The sequence below is a fragment of the Monodelphis domestica genome, chromosome 1 (assembly GCF_027887165.1).
Source record: "Monodelphis domestica isolate mMonDom1 chromosome 1, mMonDom1.pri, whole genome shotgun sequence".
Lineage (NCBI taxonomy): Eukaryota > Metazoa > Chordata > Mammalia > Didelphimorphia > Didelphidae > Monodelphis > Monodelphis domestica.
The window spans coordinates 442,252,804-442,271,672 of record NC_077227.1 but is presented as its reverse complement, the minus strand read 5'-3'; the positions used below and the strand labels follow the sequence as shown (position 1 = coordinate 442,271,672).

Below are 18,869 nucleotides of genomic sequence, written 5' to 3'. Positions count from 1 at the left end.
TCACAACTGGAAAGACTCGGGGTGGTGGTGGGGTTCCCAATCACTTCCCTTCTCTCTGAGCCTCAGTTTCCCTATCTGCAAAACCGAGAAGTCAGGACTTGACGTTTCCAAAGTCCCCCGCAGCCCTCATGACGCGTGAGCGTTTTTCCGAATTTGAGGGGAGTTCTGAAGTTTTTCCTAGTTTTTTACACCCCGAAAATAAAAAAAAAAACCCTCTGATATATATTCGACCATAAGACCCACGAAAGTCAGTCCCACCGTAAACCAGATTCCCTCCCCGCCCCCAATAGCCAGTCCTCCAACTGCCGATCCCAACCGTCTCCCGGATGGGCGGGGCTTGGTTGCGCCGGCGCGTCCGGCGCCCAAGGGGCGGGGTTAGCTTCCGACGCTATACGTGGGGTCAGAGTTCAGCCCCGCCTCTTCTTCCCTCCTCCTCTCGCGTCTCCTTCTCCTCAGCCGCTGCTACTGCTGCTGCTGCTGCTGCTGCTGCTGCCGCCGCCGCCGCCGCCGCTGCTCAAGGCCCCCGGTTCGCCACCGCTTTCTGCAGTCTCCCGCCCTCTGCCCAGCGATGGCGAACGTGGCCGATACAAAGCTTTACGACATCCTTGGAGTCCCCCCAGGCGCCAGCGAGAACGAACTCAAGAAGGTAGCGGCATGCGCGGGCGGTGCAGTACGGGGCTGGCCGGCGGGCGGTGGGGGGCTGGGACTCGCATTCGGGCCTGGCGCGGGGCGGGCTGAGGGCTGAGCAGTCCCAGCGAGGCGAGCAGGCCTGGCCCCATGAGGATTTGTATCGTGTCCGGAGTCTGAGACTGCGCGGGGCCAGCCAGCGAAAACGGAGCAGGCCTGGATGCGGCCCACATGCGGCGCCAGGGCCTCGGCCTCCAGGCGGCTCCCTTCCTCCTCCGGCTTCCTGCCTCCGTCGCACCGGTGCTTCGCCCCCCCTCATCCCCCCCTTTCGGATCCTGCTCATCCTGCTGACCTTGGGAGCAGCGATGCCGGGCGGAAATGGAGGCCGGGGCTCCCCGGGGAGCCGACTTGGGTCCTCCCACTCGTTTTTCATGCTGCACCTTCCCCTAAACAGGGAACACCCCTGAGGCCCAGGCGCTGAAACCTCCGCCCTGTGGCTGGCCCCTAACCGCCCCACCTCTCGCATCCCGGCGCGGAGGTCACCACCCCTTGAAGAACAGGTTGAACCAATGCACATGGGTGCATCCTCGGCCTGGCCTTTTATCTCCACCTTACTAAAGTAGCCAAAGATAAAAGGGGGTGTGTGCGTTTGGACTGGGGAAAAAGGGGAGATGAGGACGGCTAGTTGGGAAAGGATCTTTGCACTCTGTCAAAACCCTTTCCCCCCTTTCGAGGACTTTAGGGGTGGTACTAGGAAAGGGCTCCTTGTGTCACCTGGCTCCGAGCTCCTACCGACATTGGAGCATCCGTGAATGATGTGAGAACTGTTTTCGTGGGCGCTGTTGCTGTTTCATACCATGCAAATGCCTCGGCATGGATGATTAAACTGGGGCGTCGTACATGGGCATGTTGTGGTGCATTGTTGTGAAGCCTGGTCATTCAAATTGTTGGTTCCCCTGGTATGAAACTAGCACTTAGTCTGAAGTAAACTCTGAAGCCCTCACATAAATAGAAATGGAAGACATTATTTCTTTATTATGCTGCAGTCTTTCATCTGAAAATTTCAGAGGACTTAAGATTTTTTTGTTAATTTTCACGGCATTGTTTGGAGGTAGTATCAAAGTTTGTGAGCTGGGTGAAATGGAATTGCCCTCAGCAATAAGGCTGAGGACTACTGGGAGTAAAATCTCAGAAAAATGGGCTTCCTGTCACCTTACCGGAAGTTCTTTACTATTATATAATTCATTTCTCTGCTTGAAGTCTTTAGTAAAATACATATTTAACCGCATAGTTTAGTATGTTATCCATTTTTACTGAGACACCATATCATTTAAATTAGCCAGAGTATTCTTGTATGAAAACAAATTGGAAGACTACTCAGTAGTTTCATTTTGCTCAGTTCCTGATTTTGAGGGAGAATCTGTCCCTCAGACTTCTACTGGAGCCCGTTTATTTACAGTCCATTCAGAATATTCATTAACTACTAGCACTAACATTTATTTATTTGCCTTTATTATATTTCCTTTCAATAAAACACTCAAGAATAAGTGAGAGAATGAAACAATGTTCACATTATATTTTAACTGTATTATTTGTATCTCATTTTTAACTCTTCAACAATAATTGTAACCATGGGATATTTTGGTTACATAAGCAAATGATATTGAAACTGAAATTATTAAATAAGTACCTTAATGGAAAAGAGGCATGTATTTAGGATATAAACCAGTGGGGTTTTTGCTGTTTTTTTTTTTTACTTAAGATTTCTTCCCCAAAACACATGCAAGTTAAATTTGTCTTGACTGTTCCTGTGAATAACTTTTTGTTGTCCTTTCTCAAAGGCATATAGAAAGTTGGCCAAGGAATACCACCCTGATAAGAATCCAAATGCTGGGGACAAAGTAAGTTTTAGATGTTTGTGGTTTTTTTTTTTTTCATTTTCCAAGGTGTTTCACTTTTCACTTTTACTCTGAATGGTTTCTTTTGAAATGAAAATCTTCTCATATTTATGCTAACAATACCAGGTCTTATTGACATGAAGAGTAATGTAGTTGTATAGTGGAAACACTTTTTAAAGAGTTGAAGGTGGTAAAACTAGAAGTAATTATGATCTAAAAATTGTAGCTTCTAATACTTTGGGCTTTAAAGCTACATAATCTTGGATTCTCCTCCCTAAATCATCATAGTAAATGCCTTTGTCCTTATGGCATTTATAGACTATGGTGAGACATTAAGGGGGAATGGTCAATGATTCAGTGAGCGGAGAAAAGACAGTTCCTAAAATATGTTTTAAAAAAAAAAACAGCATGAGCAAAAGTAGAGAGACATGATAATATAATAGAAAAAACTTATTACAGATGTCACCTTGAGCAAATCATTTAAGTTTTCTGGGCCTTTGTTTGCTCATGTGTAAAATAACAACCTTGAACTATCAACTCTTATCTCCTGTAAGTTTTGGTTATCAATATTTGGATACATTACAGCAGGTTTTTATTTAATTAGAGGTTCTATCTGCTTAAACTTGAATGAAAGCAAAGTTAGCCAAAGCAAAACAAATTCAGAGGGTCATTTTGCTGCAGGGAGAAAATATAAAACAAAATTAAAATATTTTAATCTTTATTACCATGGTACTGGAGAGTTGATGGTGGGGGTTTTTTTTTCCCCCTTCTAAAAGCCTGAGAAAGCAGATGTAATACAGAGAATTCTAAAAAAAATTAGAGGATCCAGATTCTAATCCTGTCTCTTCCAAATATGAGAGAAACTAAAAAGGACTCTAGGTTCTTTCTAGCACTAAAACTTACTTGTTTTTATTTTCTTTTGTAGTTCAAAGAAATAAGTTTTGCATATGAAGTTTTATCAAATCCTGAGAAACGAGAGTTATATGATCGCTATGGAGAACAAGGCCTTCGAGAAGGTAGTGGTGGAGGCAGTGGCATGGATGATATTTTTTCTCACATTTTTGGTGGTGGATTGTTCAGTTTTATGGGTAATCAAAATAGAAGTCGAAACGGTAGAAGAAGAGGCGAGGACATGATGCATCCACTCAAGTGAGTATTTTTTTTTAATAATCCAATTGTTAATCACTCATATACTCATTTGAGAATTTAAAATCATTTCTATAAATACACACCTATAGTGTGTATCAGAAAAAGGTTTGTTGGGTTTTTTTAATGCCCCTTCATGAAACTAATATTATGAGAATGAGGTACTTGACTGGATTTTAGTTCAGATTTTGATCTGTGTTTAGTTTCTACATGTTGGAAGAGTGCTTCTGAGGCTGCTTGTTACATGACCAAAACCTACGGCTGTTTTGTTTTGAAGCAATTAAATATTTATTTGAACTTTGGTTAGAAACCATCAAGTTGGGTGATTTTCATCTGACAGTTGGTTTTGTTTACAAGTAAAATCACAGATTATTTGATCTTCGCATAAGCCCTAAATTGGTTTCTGGTAGAGTATGTTGGCTTTTAGCCTACACTAACCTGCCAGCATATGATCAGTTTCTGACCTTGATCTTACACTTGGAATCTAGAAGTCCTCTTAAGATTTGAAAATGGCTGTTTCACATTATGTAACATGGAAGGTTTTATTAATTGTTAAATGTTTTGTGGACCAACAATAACTTCAGAGAAATTCCAAGTTTCAGAAAATTTAAGTACTGTCATTATCCAAATACTTCAGTTATCTAGCTTTTACATGTGAATAAAAAACAGAAGCTTTTATGAACTTAATCAGTTTGTCTTTTATCTTCAAAAATACTTTTAAAGGATGTGGTTTGTTGTTGGGGGTTTTTAATCTTTGGGGGCAGGCAACCTTATGAAAAATCCAGCCCTATTCTAGTGAGGTATAAAGACAGTCACATTGTTTTTATTTGAACTTCATTTTGATCTCTGTCAAAATAGTGGTTTAGTCCATCATCATTAGTCCTTGGTGTCAAAATGATTGAAAATACTATATTTCTTGGTTTTGTGCTTCCCTTACATTTTCTTAGATGAAATACCTTTGTATCTTTATAGCTTCCAAATTTGAGACTAGGATTGATATTAAGATAATTTGGAGTGTTGTGGTTTGGGAGTTTGCTTTTTTTAATGGCTGAAAATACTGTACCTCTTGGTTTTATGGTTCCTCTATATTTTCTTAGAACAAAACTTGTGCCTGTTTAGTTCCAGTTTTATGACTAGCAATTCTTTGAACAATCTTAAGATATTGAGTTTCCTCCATTACTTGTAATATTAAAGTCACTTAGAGCCAGAAGAACTGGGATGCGTATTAAATTTCTTTGCTATGTTTACCTTTAATACCATTAGATATTTTCAAATTTGAAGTACTGTCTGAGCTGTAGAGATGCCATCAACTATAAATGTTGTTCAGTGTTTGATCCAGGAAGTCCTGTAGGTCCTGTTACACATTAGTGGCACAAATTGATCATTTTGAACTGAATTGAATTTAGGATTAGTTTGATTCTCCAACTAAAGTTCTGCTTTTTTTTCAGGGATTTGTGGTGGCCATCTTGGGTTCTCAAGTAGAGTACAAATCTAGTAGATTCTGTTAAGATAGAAAGTTTTCTAGCACATGTTCAGACAGATTGTCCATTGTGATGACCATTAAATTGACTGCAGAGTGATTGATTTTTCAAGTCTTAAAAACTGACAGTTCATCAAAAGATTGTAAAGTATAACAGGAAATAGTTGTTAAAGACTATTTTGTGTATAAGTAGTTTTGTGGGTTTTTTTTTTTTACTAAATGCTTGCTCATTTATAATTATTTTTCAAATATTTCATTGCATAAAGGTTTATAAAAACTACCTTGAAATTGGCTAGAATAAAGATTGTGGAACTTTAGGGTTTATTTTTTTTTTGAAGTTATATCTACTATAGTCTTCAAAGGTTTCTTTATTTGAGTGAAAAACATGTATTAGATACTTTATGCCTAGCACTGTGCTAATTGCTGAGAATAAAGTTGAAGGCTATCTCTGCCCTCAAGGAATTTATTTACATTCTGATGAGAAGTGGTAACCAAAGTAGGTATTTTGGTTTGGGAAGCCTCAAGAATATGAAAGGAGTTTATTGATTTCATTGATCTTTCTAGAGGCAATGAGAGTATTTGTTTGATTACCATTCCCAGAGCAAGGGGAGGACAGTGGTCATAGGGACAGGTGGCAAAGGTGGAAGGCCTTAAGGATGGTCTTCAACCACCTATTGAAGCACCCATCATGACAGCTCAGACACAGAGGTGGACATCCTAAAGTTGAATGATTAAATGGTCCTTTTTGGCTCCAGTGATAGTACAGCAGTTGCAATGTGCTCTGATTGCAACTTGAGAAGGTATGCCCATTTTCCTTTCCTGTGATTTGGTTGAAAAGAATTGAAACACAGGAAGTAGAATAAATTGCCATCTTTTTTGTTTGACTTAATCTAGAGGGTGATTCTCTTTGTATCTGCTATACTACAGACTTAAATGCACTAAGCCTCCCGTATCTGAATATGGTCAGACCCCTCCACAAACTGCCTGGCTACCAATCTCTCCTCTAAGCCATAATGGAATGTTCCTGTCAACAGGCTTATCAGTGCATTTAGAGGAACAGAAACCAAAGCACTCTTGGCTTTATACTCTGGTATATGAGAAGTCCTACTTAACATTTTACTGATAGTAAAAAAATCAACTTCTTCATATTCTAGCCACAAAAATAAACTTGATTTAATTGGTTTTTAAAGGTTTCTTCGTATTATAAGAAGCTTTTGTGGAATTAGATATAAAAACACATATTGTCTATTTTCAGGGTATCTTTAGAAGATCTTTATAATGGCAAGACCACCAAACTGCAACTTAGCAAAAATGTTCTTTGCAGTGCTTGCAGTGGGTAAGTGTATTTTTCTTTTGTCTTATTAGGAAGATTTCCTAAATTCATGCTATTGTAAAAATAAAGCAGTATTTAAAGATGTTTTTATTTTCAAGAAAGCAGCAACCCAGTATAAAGAAGTTTACACAATTATGAAAAACCAATATGAATCAAATACACATTGTATGTTTAAGATGAAGTTGAAGAACACGCTTTGACTTATTAAGTTTGTCGTGAAGTATGTATAATGGCCTACATTAAGAAATCTGCCTCATCTTTAGCCAAGGTGGCAAAACAGGAGCTGTTCAGAAATGTAGTGCATGTCGGGGTCGAGGTGTACGAATAATGATAAGACAGCTGGCTCCTGGGATGGTACAGCAGATGCAGTCTGTGTGCTCCGATTGTAACGGAGAAGGTATGCCAACACTTCCTTTCCTTTGCTTTTGTTGAAAAGGGTTCTAAAAAGCCAGTGAAAGGCATTGCTTTCATTTTGCTTTATGTTTCAGTGTTTTTATTCACCTATTTGCCTATAAAATAAGAAACAAATAGCTTTAGTACTAACAGGAAGAATGGATAGTACTGTAATCTTTTATGGGCTAAATAAATGATAGTATTACCATGTGTTCTAAACTAATTGAGATATTTCATCTCTAATAAGATGGATGATAAACAGTTCTATTTCTTTCTTGAAATACAAGTCCTAGAATAATTTCACTCTTCCCTTTCATTTTAAAGGTTATTTAATGGAGTGGGTAAAAGCAAATTAGAATCAGCTAACATTTAGATAAGTGAAGGATTTAAAATTAATTTTTATTTCCAGGAAGGGTAGAAGTAGAGGTAGAGACAAAATAAAGCTTTATTGACTAGCTAAAATACTTGGGATTATAGGATGATATGTGCTTACCCACTACTTATAGGAGAAGTGATGGACTCAGGGTAATTATTGAGACATTAATTTTTTGGAAATGGCCAGACAGAATTTGTTTTGCTTGACTTTTGATATTTATTACAAAAGTGGTGGGTTCCCCTCCCCTTTTCCAGGGTTGGAGGTTTGGGTTGGTGGGATTAGGGACAGAAAATGGATTTTTCCTCATTAAAAAATTTTTTTATTTAAAAATATTTAATAAATTTGTTAGTGATAAAAAGTACATGAAGGTAGGTAGCTTTGGGGGGGGGGGTAAAGGTCTTTAAGCCATTGGGAACTGAGGATTTTCTGTTTCCTATATATCGTAGTATTGTAATAACCATCTGAATAAGTAACTGAATTCTCAGTGATAAATAGTAGAATATTTCTTTCTCTTTGATAGCCATCATGGCACCCTTTTAACATAGAATGTATGTTTTAAAAGAAACTTCAAGCAAGAAGTTGGTGTTTTTGTTTTGAAATAACAAAAAAAAAGTGAATGAATATATATATATATATATATATATATATATATATATATATATATATATATATATATGCTTCAAAAAATACTGTAATGCATTTCTTGAGCTCAGCAATCACACACCCCCCCCCATCCCCCTTTCTTTCTAGGAGAAGTAATTAATGAGAAAGACCGTTGTAAAAAATGTGAAGGAAAGAAGGTGATAAAAGAAGTAAAGATTCTTGAAGTCCATGTAGATAAAGGCATGAAACATGGACAGAGAATTACATTTACTGGAGAAGCAGATCAAGCACCAGGAGTGGAACCAGGCGACATTGTTCTTTTACTACAAGAGAAGGAGCATGAGGTAATTTCTTGAATTGGTATAATTAAATTTGTGGTACTTACATTCTTTCTCTTAACAAATTGTATATGTGATGGCAACCAGATTGCTTTGGTTGAGCCTGAGGAGAGAAATTGGCAAAATGGTTCCTATTGGGGGAAATGTGGAGGGTGGTTTTAGGTTGAGGTGTGACTGAGGATAACCTCAGTACCTTTAGTTTAGCTGGCATTAGTGCTTATAAGTAGGTGCTTAATTAGTTTATATTAAACTGTGGGTACAGTATAAAATAAAAATAAACTAAATTAAATATAATAATAAATAAATAATTGAATATCATTTTATTAATAATAACTAAAGCAAAAGAACTGCCTGTATTCAGCCTTGGTCACAGGTCAAAAAAAGCATGGGAGGAGTTACAGCCAGTTAAATACCAATAACATGATCTGGACAACGTGGAAATGCAGGAAAGATTATAGGGAATTTGGGGAAATACTAAGGACTTCTGGGGAATGGAGTCAAAGGTTCAAAATCTCCATTTATACAGTAGGAAGAACATTGCATTTTAATGGAGGATGGTTTACCATAGGATTTTTGCTTGGTGAACAGATGAACCAAATCTAAAGCAGAAAACAAAAGAGAAGGATGTGATAAAGATTAGCCTGGTTGTGTTTTTGTTTGTTCGTTTGTTTTGTTTTTTACTTAAAACAAGAGAGTGAATTGCACTATGGAAACATACCTGTTTTCTTTTTTTTTCTTATTTCTGTTCAAATCATTAAAAAGAAATTGAGCAGTTATTCAGAATTGGGGTATTTCACCCTCTGTGGAAACCAGAATGTTTTTGATTAGAACATGCAGTAGCCATTTTTTAAAATTATTGATTTACTAACAACAGCACACACAAAATCAGACAAATCAAGAGGTGATTTCTTCCACTGAACCCTTACCTTTTAACAATGCAAATGTGAGTTCATGAACAACAAAAAATATTCCATTCTGTGGCCACTTTAGACCTTAACCAAAGTTTTGCTACCTTTGGTCCTGGTTCTGATTTCACTTATGATGCATTCCTTCATCTAATTCCTTGTATACTTCATAGTTATTGTTATTAATAGAACTTTAATAATTCTCAGTCTGTTGCTATATCAGATTTAGAAGTCATTCTCTAATTAGACCTATGAATTGATCTAAAAACAGGAAAGATATAAATATTTTTGTATAATAGGGCCTTTTCATGATACTTTATAGATAATCAAAACTTCATTCCCAACAATAGTTAACAGGTCATTTTCCCTACTGCTCCCCAAGATTTTAGTGCTTCATTTTTCTTTTCTTGTTTTGTTTTGTTTGTTTTAGCTAGTTTGGCATTCTCTTAAAGTTTTAATTTGCTTTTCTCAGATTATTAGGCAATTGGAGCATTTTTTCATGCAGTTGTTTCTGTTCTCCTTTTGTCTTTCTATGACCTTTGTCCACTGTTACATTGGGAATATGTGTTAAGTCTTATAAATATATTTGGCATTGATGCAGTTTTTTCATATCTGGCTTAACAGTCAAGGAATATTTATTATGTGCCAGGAATTGTGCTGAATGCTGAGGATACAAAGAAACATTAAAATAATCCTTGTCTTCAAGCTTCAACCATTCCAAAGAGTGGGAAATAAGAGAACATGTAAATAATTAGGTATATATAAAAAGTATACAGAGTAAATGTAAATTAATCTAAGAGGGGTAGGCAATGTCAGTTGGGGAACTCTGGAAAGGCCCTCCTGAAGAAAGTGAGATTTGAGCTGTGTTGAATTTTATTTGGTTGGGCTTGAATATATGAATTTGGTGGTCGCCAGGGATTTAATTTCCAAATTCCAAAATGAATAAATAAAGCAAAATGTAATTTATGGTAGTTTATTTTTAGGAAGATGTTAAGGAATGAGATAAAGGGAGAGAGAGAGCTCTGCTTCCTCAGAGCCAGGTAGAAGTTTTAAGGCCCTAATTAGGGAATGGAATCTCAAGACAATGGGCCTTTCTCCGAGGTTCACACCTCCAGAAAGGCAGGGAAATTTAAGTCAGCCTTTCATTCACCATGGTGACTGTCTAAAAGGAAAGCAGTCTGAGGTCTCCTGTACAAGCTCCTCTAGGGTTGAATTCCATAGCCAAGTCTGAGTGTCTGTCTTCCAGTCTCTCCTCAGTGACTCTTCTTCACTCCAAGCTCAAAAGACTGATCCTCCAGACCAAATTTGAGTCAAATTTCTCTATCTCCTTTAGTCTTTGTTTCCTCTATTTAAAAACCTTTTTCTTTTGTGTTACCTCCCTTAGTTTTCATATCTACCAATCACAGCAGATGTTCCTCTCCAGGACTGCCCACTCAATGTATGAAATGGGTGTTCACACCTTTTTTTGTTAAATTATACCTTTTTTGGTTATATCACCTTTAGTGGTTAGTTAGCTCCTTTAGTAGTTTGTATCTTTAGTAGTTAAAATGGATAGATCTACTTTAAATACTGAGTTAACACTTTTGGGGGATAAAAATCTAAAAGTAGACTGGGGGTTACAATTCAATCTTCCCAATAAAGGAAGAGCTACGTACCTTCATTATTACAATCAGGAGGTAACCAAATCCAATCTTCACAGCTGTCTTAAAGGAGTATGGAAACGAAGAAGCAGGAATAAGGGGGCCATAGTGGGCATGACAACCAATGCAAAGGTATTGTGCAGAATAGCAAATAGGCCAGTATAACTGAATTGTCTTTTTAGAGAGAATTAAAATGTAAGAATACTGGAAAGGAAAGGTAAGGTCATAGAAAGGAATCTGTTTGTGAAGGGTTTTAAATACCACATAGAGAACTTTATACTTTATCCTATAAGTAATAGGGAGCCACTAGAGTTTGAATAGAGGAGAATGGCATGAGTGAGGCCTACCTATTCTTTAGGAACTTTACAGTTGAATGGAGAGTGGCTTGGGGTGATGTGAGACTTAAAGGAGGGAGTCTAGTTAGAAGATTATTGTAGTAATTCAGATGAGACTTGCTAAGCTAGAGTGATAGTTGTTTATGTGGAAAGGAAGGAATATAGACAAGAAACGTTGTGACATAGAACCAGTATTTGGCAACATATTAGTGTGGGAAAAGTGAGTGTAATCAAAGGTGACACTACAGTTTTAAGCCTAGATATAGAAATATAGATAGCTAAAGAGAGAGTGGTAGTACTCTCAATAGTAATAGGTAAGTTAAAAGAGGAGGGCTTAGGATAAAGAGCATGAGTTCTGTTTGGGACATTTTGAATTTGAGATGTCAAAAGGACAGGGCATGCAGTTGTCCAAAAAGCAGTTAGTGATAGTAGACTATAGGTCAGGTAAGCTAGGACTAAATGTATAGATCTAATAATCATCTAAAGAAAAGTAATAATTGAAATTAGTGGAACTGATGAGATCACCAAGTAAAATAGTATAAAGAGAAGAGGGCTTTTCCGGGGGAGGGGTGGGTGGGACGGAGCTTATGTTTTATGAAGTAGTGAGGACCTCTAGGCGTGGAATGCTATGTTGTAGCAGAAACAAATTTGAATATCTCCAGGGATAATTTGCTGTAGAAAAAGTGGTTTTTGGTAGTGCTTCCCTATTATATTACTTTCTCTTTTTTCTCTTTCTTTCTATTAATTTTTTATTTAAAACGCTTACCTTCTGTCTTAGAATTGATACTGAGATTTTGTTCCAAGGCAGAAGAACAGTAAGGGCTGGGCAACTGGGATTAAGTGGTTTGCCCAGGATCCTATAGTTTAGGAAGTGTCTGAAGTGTCTGAGGCCAGATTGGAAACCAGTAGCCCCCATCTCCAGGCCTGGTCCTCTATTCACTGAGCCACCATAGCCATCCCTTCCCTAAAAATGTGACCACAAGCTTTATTGAAGTCTTAGCCTAGAAGACAATACCTTTAGTAGCCATGAAAGACTTTGAATACATGTATTATCACTTATGAACTAACATCTCTTAGAATTCTATAGCATCACCATAATTCCCTACCAAGTTTACTGTCAAAACATCAGATAATATATTCTATGAGATTTTAAAATGTGTTTTTCTTAATCAGCTATTTTGTTGCATATATTACCATAGTATAGATAGTCATGAGCTGGCTATGTTAGGTGTTTTAATTTTCCTGATCTCATGCAGCAAGCTATGCTTTTGGCAAAGAGAGATTGCTTCAAATTTCTTAATGGCACATGACTCACTTCTCCATCCTGCTAACAGAATAGATAAATAAACAACATTCTTTTTCAGAAGATGCATATAATAATTATTATCTATAACATATTTAATATAATAATAAAATCCCAGTTTACTTTCCAGATAAAGTTTAAAAGCTACAATTTAAGTAAAGGCAAAAATAAAGTTCTTCACATCAGAACTCCCATATTGTGTGTTGTACAGATATGAAATTTGTTGATACTTTTTATAGTGCCAAACATTCTTCCTACGCATACACCAGAAACTCTTAAGTGATTTGCACATCAACATTTATCAACCTAAACTTGATATCACTTATCCATGCAAAGTCTCTGATTTGATATTAACCTGGGGAGGGGTATAGGTAATATATACTCTTGTCTTGTAATTTTAAAGCAAAAGGCATTTATCACCATATTTTGTAAAGAAATCGGAGGCCCCTGGGATAGGGAGGAGGATTTTCCCTGGGCATATAGGCCTTATATAGTAGAACCAGATCTCTAAAATCTGCTGCTCCTTATTCTCTTTACATTTGCTACACCATTCTTTCATTTAAATCTGCTTTTCCCAAAGTATTAGCATTCGGGATCTTTTTTTTTTCCTATCCAGTTTTATCTTATTCCTAAGAGTTAAAAATACAGCAGTTTTCTAACATTTTTCATATTTCACCTATGTTATAAGGGGCACTGTAAAGTAGTACATAAAGAGCTGGCAAGAAGACCTGGATTCAAGTTTCACCAAGTTCAAGATGAATACTCTTATGTATTTAATTAAATTGTTTAACTCTCTGTGCTCTTATAACTTCAGAAGTATGACTTCAAAAGAAAGGGCTAATCAGAGTTGGTATTTGTTATATATAGTTCACTAAATAAATACTATAAGTCCTGTCCCTAATATTATAAATAAACTAGACCAGTTATAACTTTCTCATAATGAGAATGGCTTCAGAGTTCCAGATCATCTTTTGAATTGTTTTTTTTGATGACCTGCTTATAAATCTGGTCTACCTATATTCCCATTTGAAATGAGGGCCTCCCTAATTCATGAGAAGTGGTGGAGATTTCAGACAAAAGGCTAGTAATGAAGATCATTTTAGTAGGTTTGGAGTCAGCGTCATTTGGTGGGAAAAGCACTGGACTTAAGAGAGTAAGAAAAGATCTGAATTTGAATCCCATTAGAAACTTAACTAGCTATGTGACTAAGGGGTTGTCATTTTAGTCTTCCTGGTTCCGTTTCCTCTTATAAAATGAGCATAATATCTGTCTGTAGTACCTACTTCATAAAGTTTTGAGAGGACTAAACAAAAACGGATATAATGGGCTTGGTAAAACATTACAACGGAAATATTAACTATTGCTTTTTATTACAGTTTGTCTTGAATTGTCTTGTGTTGATTAATATACACCTATTCACTTAGAGCCAACTATAATTAGAGGTTAGAGACTCTTGTTCATTATTCTCCAAAGTTGTAAAATCAAATTTGTACAAAAATTTGGGGCAAGGAAGATATTAACTTTTCTTTAATATACAGCATAAAAATTATTCATAGCTAGTGTTTATATAGCACTTTAAGGTTTGCAAAATGTTATTTCATTTGTTTCTTAAGGGCTCTTTTTTGAGGAAAGTACTATCTATTGCTCTTATTTTACAAATGAGATAACAGACTGAGAGTGTTTAAGTGACTTGCCCAGGGTCACAAACAGCTTTTTAAGTCTGAGGCAAAATTTGAACTGATGTCTTCCTGGCTTAAAGTTAAGCGTTTAGTGCACTATGCCACCTAGCTCTTTGAATACGTTGAAATTTTTCAGTTTTCATGATAATATATTGGTGGTACTTGGATAAAATTAGTAGCTTGCATTCCTTTGGCAATAGACTACACCACTTATACTACACATTTATATTATTGCAGTGGCCTTCTTGTTGACCTCTCTGCTTTTTTTCTTTCTTCAGTTTGTGCCTTATACCTTACCATCAGATAAATCTTATTAACATACTAATTTGTTCTCACTCATGCTCAGAAATCTTTGATTTCCTATCTCCTACCACTTCAAGATTAAACTATTAACAATTTTTCATGACTCTATAAAACACACCTATGCATTATCTTTCTTACCCTCTACCCTGTCTTCCTTAACAGATTATTCTACAAGCAGTGTGTTCTTAATAAGTTTCTCCAGACACATCTTAATTTTGTCTTACCCCTATATTATCTAACTAAAATATCCTATCCTCGTCCTTATTCCTGTCCATTCTTTTAAGAGATACTATCTGAAGTTTTCTCTATCTTTTCTAGCCTTTGTTGATTGCTCTTTTTTACTTCCTTCATTACCTGAATCTATACCACACAGTTTAACTTTTATAGTTATCCATTCTTATTCTGTATTTGTTTCAGGTCCATTTCTCATTTCCTAACTCCCACCAAAGGATTGCAAGTTTTTTAAGGCAAGGCAATGTGTCACATCCTGTCCCAACTAATCTCTATTGTAGCTTGAGCACAAAGGTGGACATATGGGTGTGAACAAATAGTTATGCAGGTCCCCAGGTCAGGGAATCTGATAAGACCTGGCATAGGTCCTGTTACAAAACAAAGCAAACAATAGCAAATATAGCCCCTCACACTTTGCTTCAATACTGTTAACTTCAATCTTCAAACCTGAACCACTTCTTGTCAGAGCAGTGATGACCTCAGGATGGATCCCAGTATGCTTAACCAATAAAGGTACTTGCCTCCAGTCCTGCTTCCTACCCTGGGCAGTTTATCATCTCTGAGGACAGTAGGCAAAAGAGGTGCTAGTTTTTGGGCATCTAGGGGTTTTGGTACACTGAACACCATGTTAACTAAACATTAATGAAAGTTTTCAGAGCATTTTCTAATAGCAGTCTCGACTTTTGTATATTTCCAGAGTGTAGTATGCTAGCCCATGATTTCTGTAGTTAACAGTCAAGTTGTTTCCTTATTTTTCTGTCTACAGGTGTTCCAGAGAGATGGGAATGATTTACATATGACACATAAGATAGGACTTGTTGAAGCACTGTGTGGATTTCAATTCACATTTAAGCACCTAGATGCCCGTCAAATTGTGGTGAAATATCCACCTGGCAAAGTAATTGAACCAGGTATTTTGTTTTAAAGATCTAATAATTAGATGTAATCCTGTTTTTGATGTGTTAATAACAATGTGGTGTTAAAAGTAGGCTAATATGTCTGGAGCATATTACTTTTAATTCTTTTTCTGAATAAAATACTGATAATGTATTTTTCTTTTTGGATTCCCAAATATAAAGGCTGTGTCCGTGTAGTTCGAGGAGAAGGAATGCCACAGTATCGAAATCCCTTTGAAAAAGGTGATCTTTACATAAAGTTTGATGTACAGTTTCCTGAAAACAACTGGATTAGCCCAGAGAAACTTTCTGTAAGTATTTTACCAATGAATTTAAGTAGCGATCTAGTAGTTATATCATTAATGATACAAGGTGGGTTTTATTTGGTAGTCCTTAGTTGCTAAATTTACAATAATGCCAAGATTTTGAAATTTTCTAGTGTCTTTTCATGATTTACTCATTAAATTCTGTATTTAGGGCATTTGCATTCCCACTTGATATGATTTTATACTGGTAATGGCTAAATTCAAGATCAGTAGTCAATCCTTTTACATTAGCAGTCTGAGAAGCCATTTCCATCTAGATTTTGTCCAAAGGATAATCTGAAACATTCACCTCGAAGAACCTAACAATTATCTCCCACTTTTTTGGTGAAGGAACTTGAAGACCTTCTTCCAGCTAGACCTGAAGTTCCTAGTGTGATTGGTGACACAGAAGAGGTGGATCTTCAGGAATTTGATAGCACTCGGGGCCCTGCAGGTGGTCAGAGGAGGGAAGCTTACAACGACAGCTCTGATGAGGAAAGTAGCCATCATGGACCTGGAGTACAGTGTGCCCATCAGTAAACATTGCTTTAAAAAGAAAGAAAGAAAAGTTGCACAAGAGGAAATACTTTCCAGTTTTGCCTGATTTGTTTTCAGCGATCCAGATGGATTGTCTAAGCAATCCAAATGAACTGATGGACATCTATTACTGTATGTGTAACTTTCAAAATTGGTTATAGTATCTACAGAGTGTATAATTTAAACTAACCACAAAGCTTTACATCTTCATTTTGACTGTTCTGTAGCAGAATAAAGCACTTGAAAGGAAAAACAAGATTCCCTTTCACATGGGTTCTAAGTTTCAGTACTGGTATCTGTGCTTGATTTTTACGGTTGTGTAGATTTTGTTTCCGATTTTAAATTCAAATCCTACATTGTAAAGTTTGTGTACAATTTGTCCCGAGGCTTTGTATTTGGCTGCACTTGCATAAGCTGCTACAAATAGTTTAAAGAATTTCATAGCCTGTATCTATCATTTAGATGCATGGTCAATGGGCTTTGCACACAATGGGCTTGGAGCTGAGTGGGAACAATGGAAAACTACATTGAAAGAAGTTGAAAAGTTTTGGGGGGAGGGTTGGTTTGGTTTAGGTTTTTTGTTTTGTTTTTGGTTGTTTTTGTTTTTTGTTGTTTTTTTTTTAGCCATCTTGTGAAAGTTTCCAAACTAAGTAATAAAATCAGTTGGTGGAAATTATTCCCAAGTGTCACATTTTTAAAGGGAAGCACACACATTGAGAGGGAAAAAATTTTTTTCTTCTGCTTCTTAACCAGCCCTTTTAAAAAGACCCATTGGTGTAAAGTTGTTGTGCTCTAAGCACCTGCCCATTTTGTAGTTATAAATGACAAGAGTTGGACATTCATAGAAACAGGCTTTATTGGTATAAAAATGAGACTTTGTAGTGTGTGTCAGCCAAGGATATCCAAGTTATATAACCACTAAAGTCTTGATCCTCCCAGCAATGCTGGCCAGGCTAATGCCTTTCTATATTCCCTTTTTATAGGGCTCAACTAAGGTTACAGCAAATCAGTAGTAAAACCATGTCTATATAGAACCTATTACAGTGCTGTATTCATAAGTGTTAAGTAAGTTAATAATGATCTGTCTTCCACTTTCAGTTGAGTATTTGAAACTGGGGGAGCAATGATTGTTACTAGTATTTTAGAAAAGTAAGAAGGTTAAATTGGTGTAAGAGAAATCGGGTAAAACTATATACCATGAAGGTGTAAAAAATGTTTTGAAGTTATTATGTTTCTGTTCTTTCTTCTCTTTGATCTTTCCTTTACTCCCAAGTAGATGTTCATTGAACATACTAATTTGAGGGGGGAAGGTAAAAGTCAATTATCTATTACATCATTTAATAGCTTCTATAAATGGGATACATAGGAAAGGAGGTGAAACAAAGCCAAACTATTGAATTATGTGTTATGCCATCCATTAGCCTGGCTAACCAAGACTTTGGGTTAATTAATTCCAAGGTCTAGTAAAACCTGAAGGAGTGAAAATTTCAGGGAAAATTTCCTGACAATAATCAGGGCCTATGAGACTTAAGTTATTACCCAACAACCTCCACTGTACCAAAAAATAAAACCAGCCTTGGCTAGAAATCAACAAAATAGTTTTTGTATCCAAGGTTACTTCCCCATAAGCACTGAACAAACAAAATACAGTGACTTAACATTAAAGTTTGTGGCCTTTCCAATAAAGGTTTATAAAACAGTGTTTCAGTGTAATCTTTCTTTCAGTCTTCTACCCAGTTGAAGCTAAGTAGTGTGAGAGACAAAAGAACAGCTGTAGATTTTGAAGTGGTATTTTACTTTAAGCCTATGGGTTTATTTACAAGATTTGAAATTTCATGTGGGCATGAATGGACAACAGCCTGTCTGCTTAGATGGTTTCTATGAATTGTTTTGGTCAGTCTTCTGAGAATCAATTTTCTACTGTCTCCTCAAAGGCAGTCTATGTCCCATTTTTCCCAGGTCTTATCTTCTACATTAGTGTGTATTCCCAGAAGCCATTCCCCTCACAGTTGCTCAAAGCCCAGTGGTCCTACCTTTAAGCCTTGGTTTATTCAGCTTCTACTAAAAGTGATCTAAATTCAAGTCAAGAGGCATTTGTTAATAAACCCTCTAAGCCAGGGATACTAGAATGAAATAAACCTTTATCTTCAAGGAGTTTATATTCTATTTACCTGCACTTTTCCCTTGAGCCTTACCTAGAGCATTTTGCTCATTTTCTTTCCTAACTTTGTGTATTATAATTTAAATGTGAAGAGCACTATATTTGAAATTAGAAAACCTGGGTTCAGATCCAAACTGCTATTTAATCGCTGTGGGAAGTTGGACACATCAGTTATTAACCTTTCGAGGCCTCTTTTTTATGAGGGAATTGGACTAGAAGTAGGGGTACAGTCCCTTCTGGCTCTATGCCCCTAGATCATAAATTCCTTAAAGTGAGGGACCTTTCCCATCTTTGATTCCTAATGTTTTGCCCATTTTGGACACTAATAAATGTTTTACTGAGTTGAAAGTACTTGCCACTTTACACTTTGATGGCATAGC

The 18,869-nt window shown here is 36.8% G+C and overlaps 1 protein-coding gene across 1 annotated transcript; it reads left to right on the top strand.

Annotated features, from left to right (window-relative positions):
- Positions 1-376: 376 nt before the first annotated feature.
- Positions 377-18,030, top strand: DNAJA2 (DnaJ heat shock protein family (Hsp40) member A2). The gene is made up of 9 exons (XM_001363240.5): positions 377-646; positions 2,469-2,528; positions 3,451-3,674; positions 6,407-6,487; positions 6,748-6,881; positions 8,004-8,200; positions 15,357-15,501; positions 15,670-15,797; positions 16,143-18,030. The coding sequence occupies exons 1-9, from the start codon at positions 569-571 to the stop codon at positions 16,329-16,331; spliced, it is 1,236 nt and encodes a 411-aa protein (XP_001363277.1). The 5' UTR covers positions 377-568; the 3' UTR covers positions 16,332-18,030.
- The last annotated feature ends 839 nt before the right edge of the window (positions 18,031-18,869 follow it).

What these genes read in the sequence shown, in the direction of transcription:
- DNAJA2 (XM_001363240.5), top strand. Translation starts at nt 569, where the DNA reads ATGGCGAACGTGGCCGATACAAAGCTTTACGACATCCTTGGAGTCCCC. An exon ending in GACATGATGCATCCACTCAA is followed by an intron (nt 3,675 to 6,406) that starts GTGAGTATTTTT and finishes GTCTATTTTCAG; the next exon opens with GGTATCTTTAGAAGATCTTT. An exon ending in CTTTGCAGTGCTTGCAGTGG is followed by an intron (nt 6,488 to 6,747) that starts GTAAGTGTATTT and finishes CCTCATCTTTAG; the next exon opens with CCAAGGTGGCAAAACAGGAG.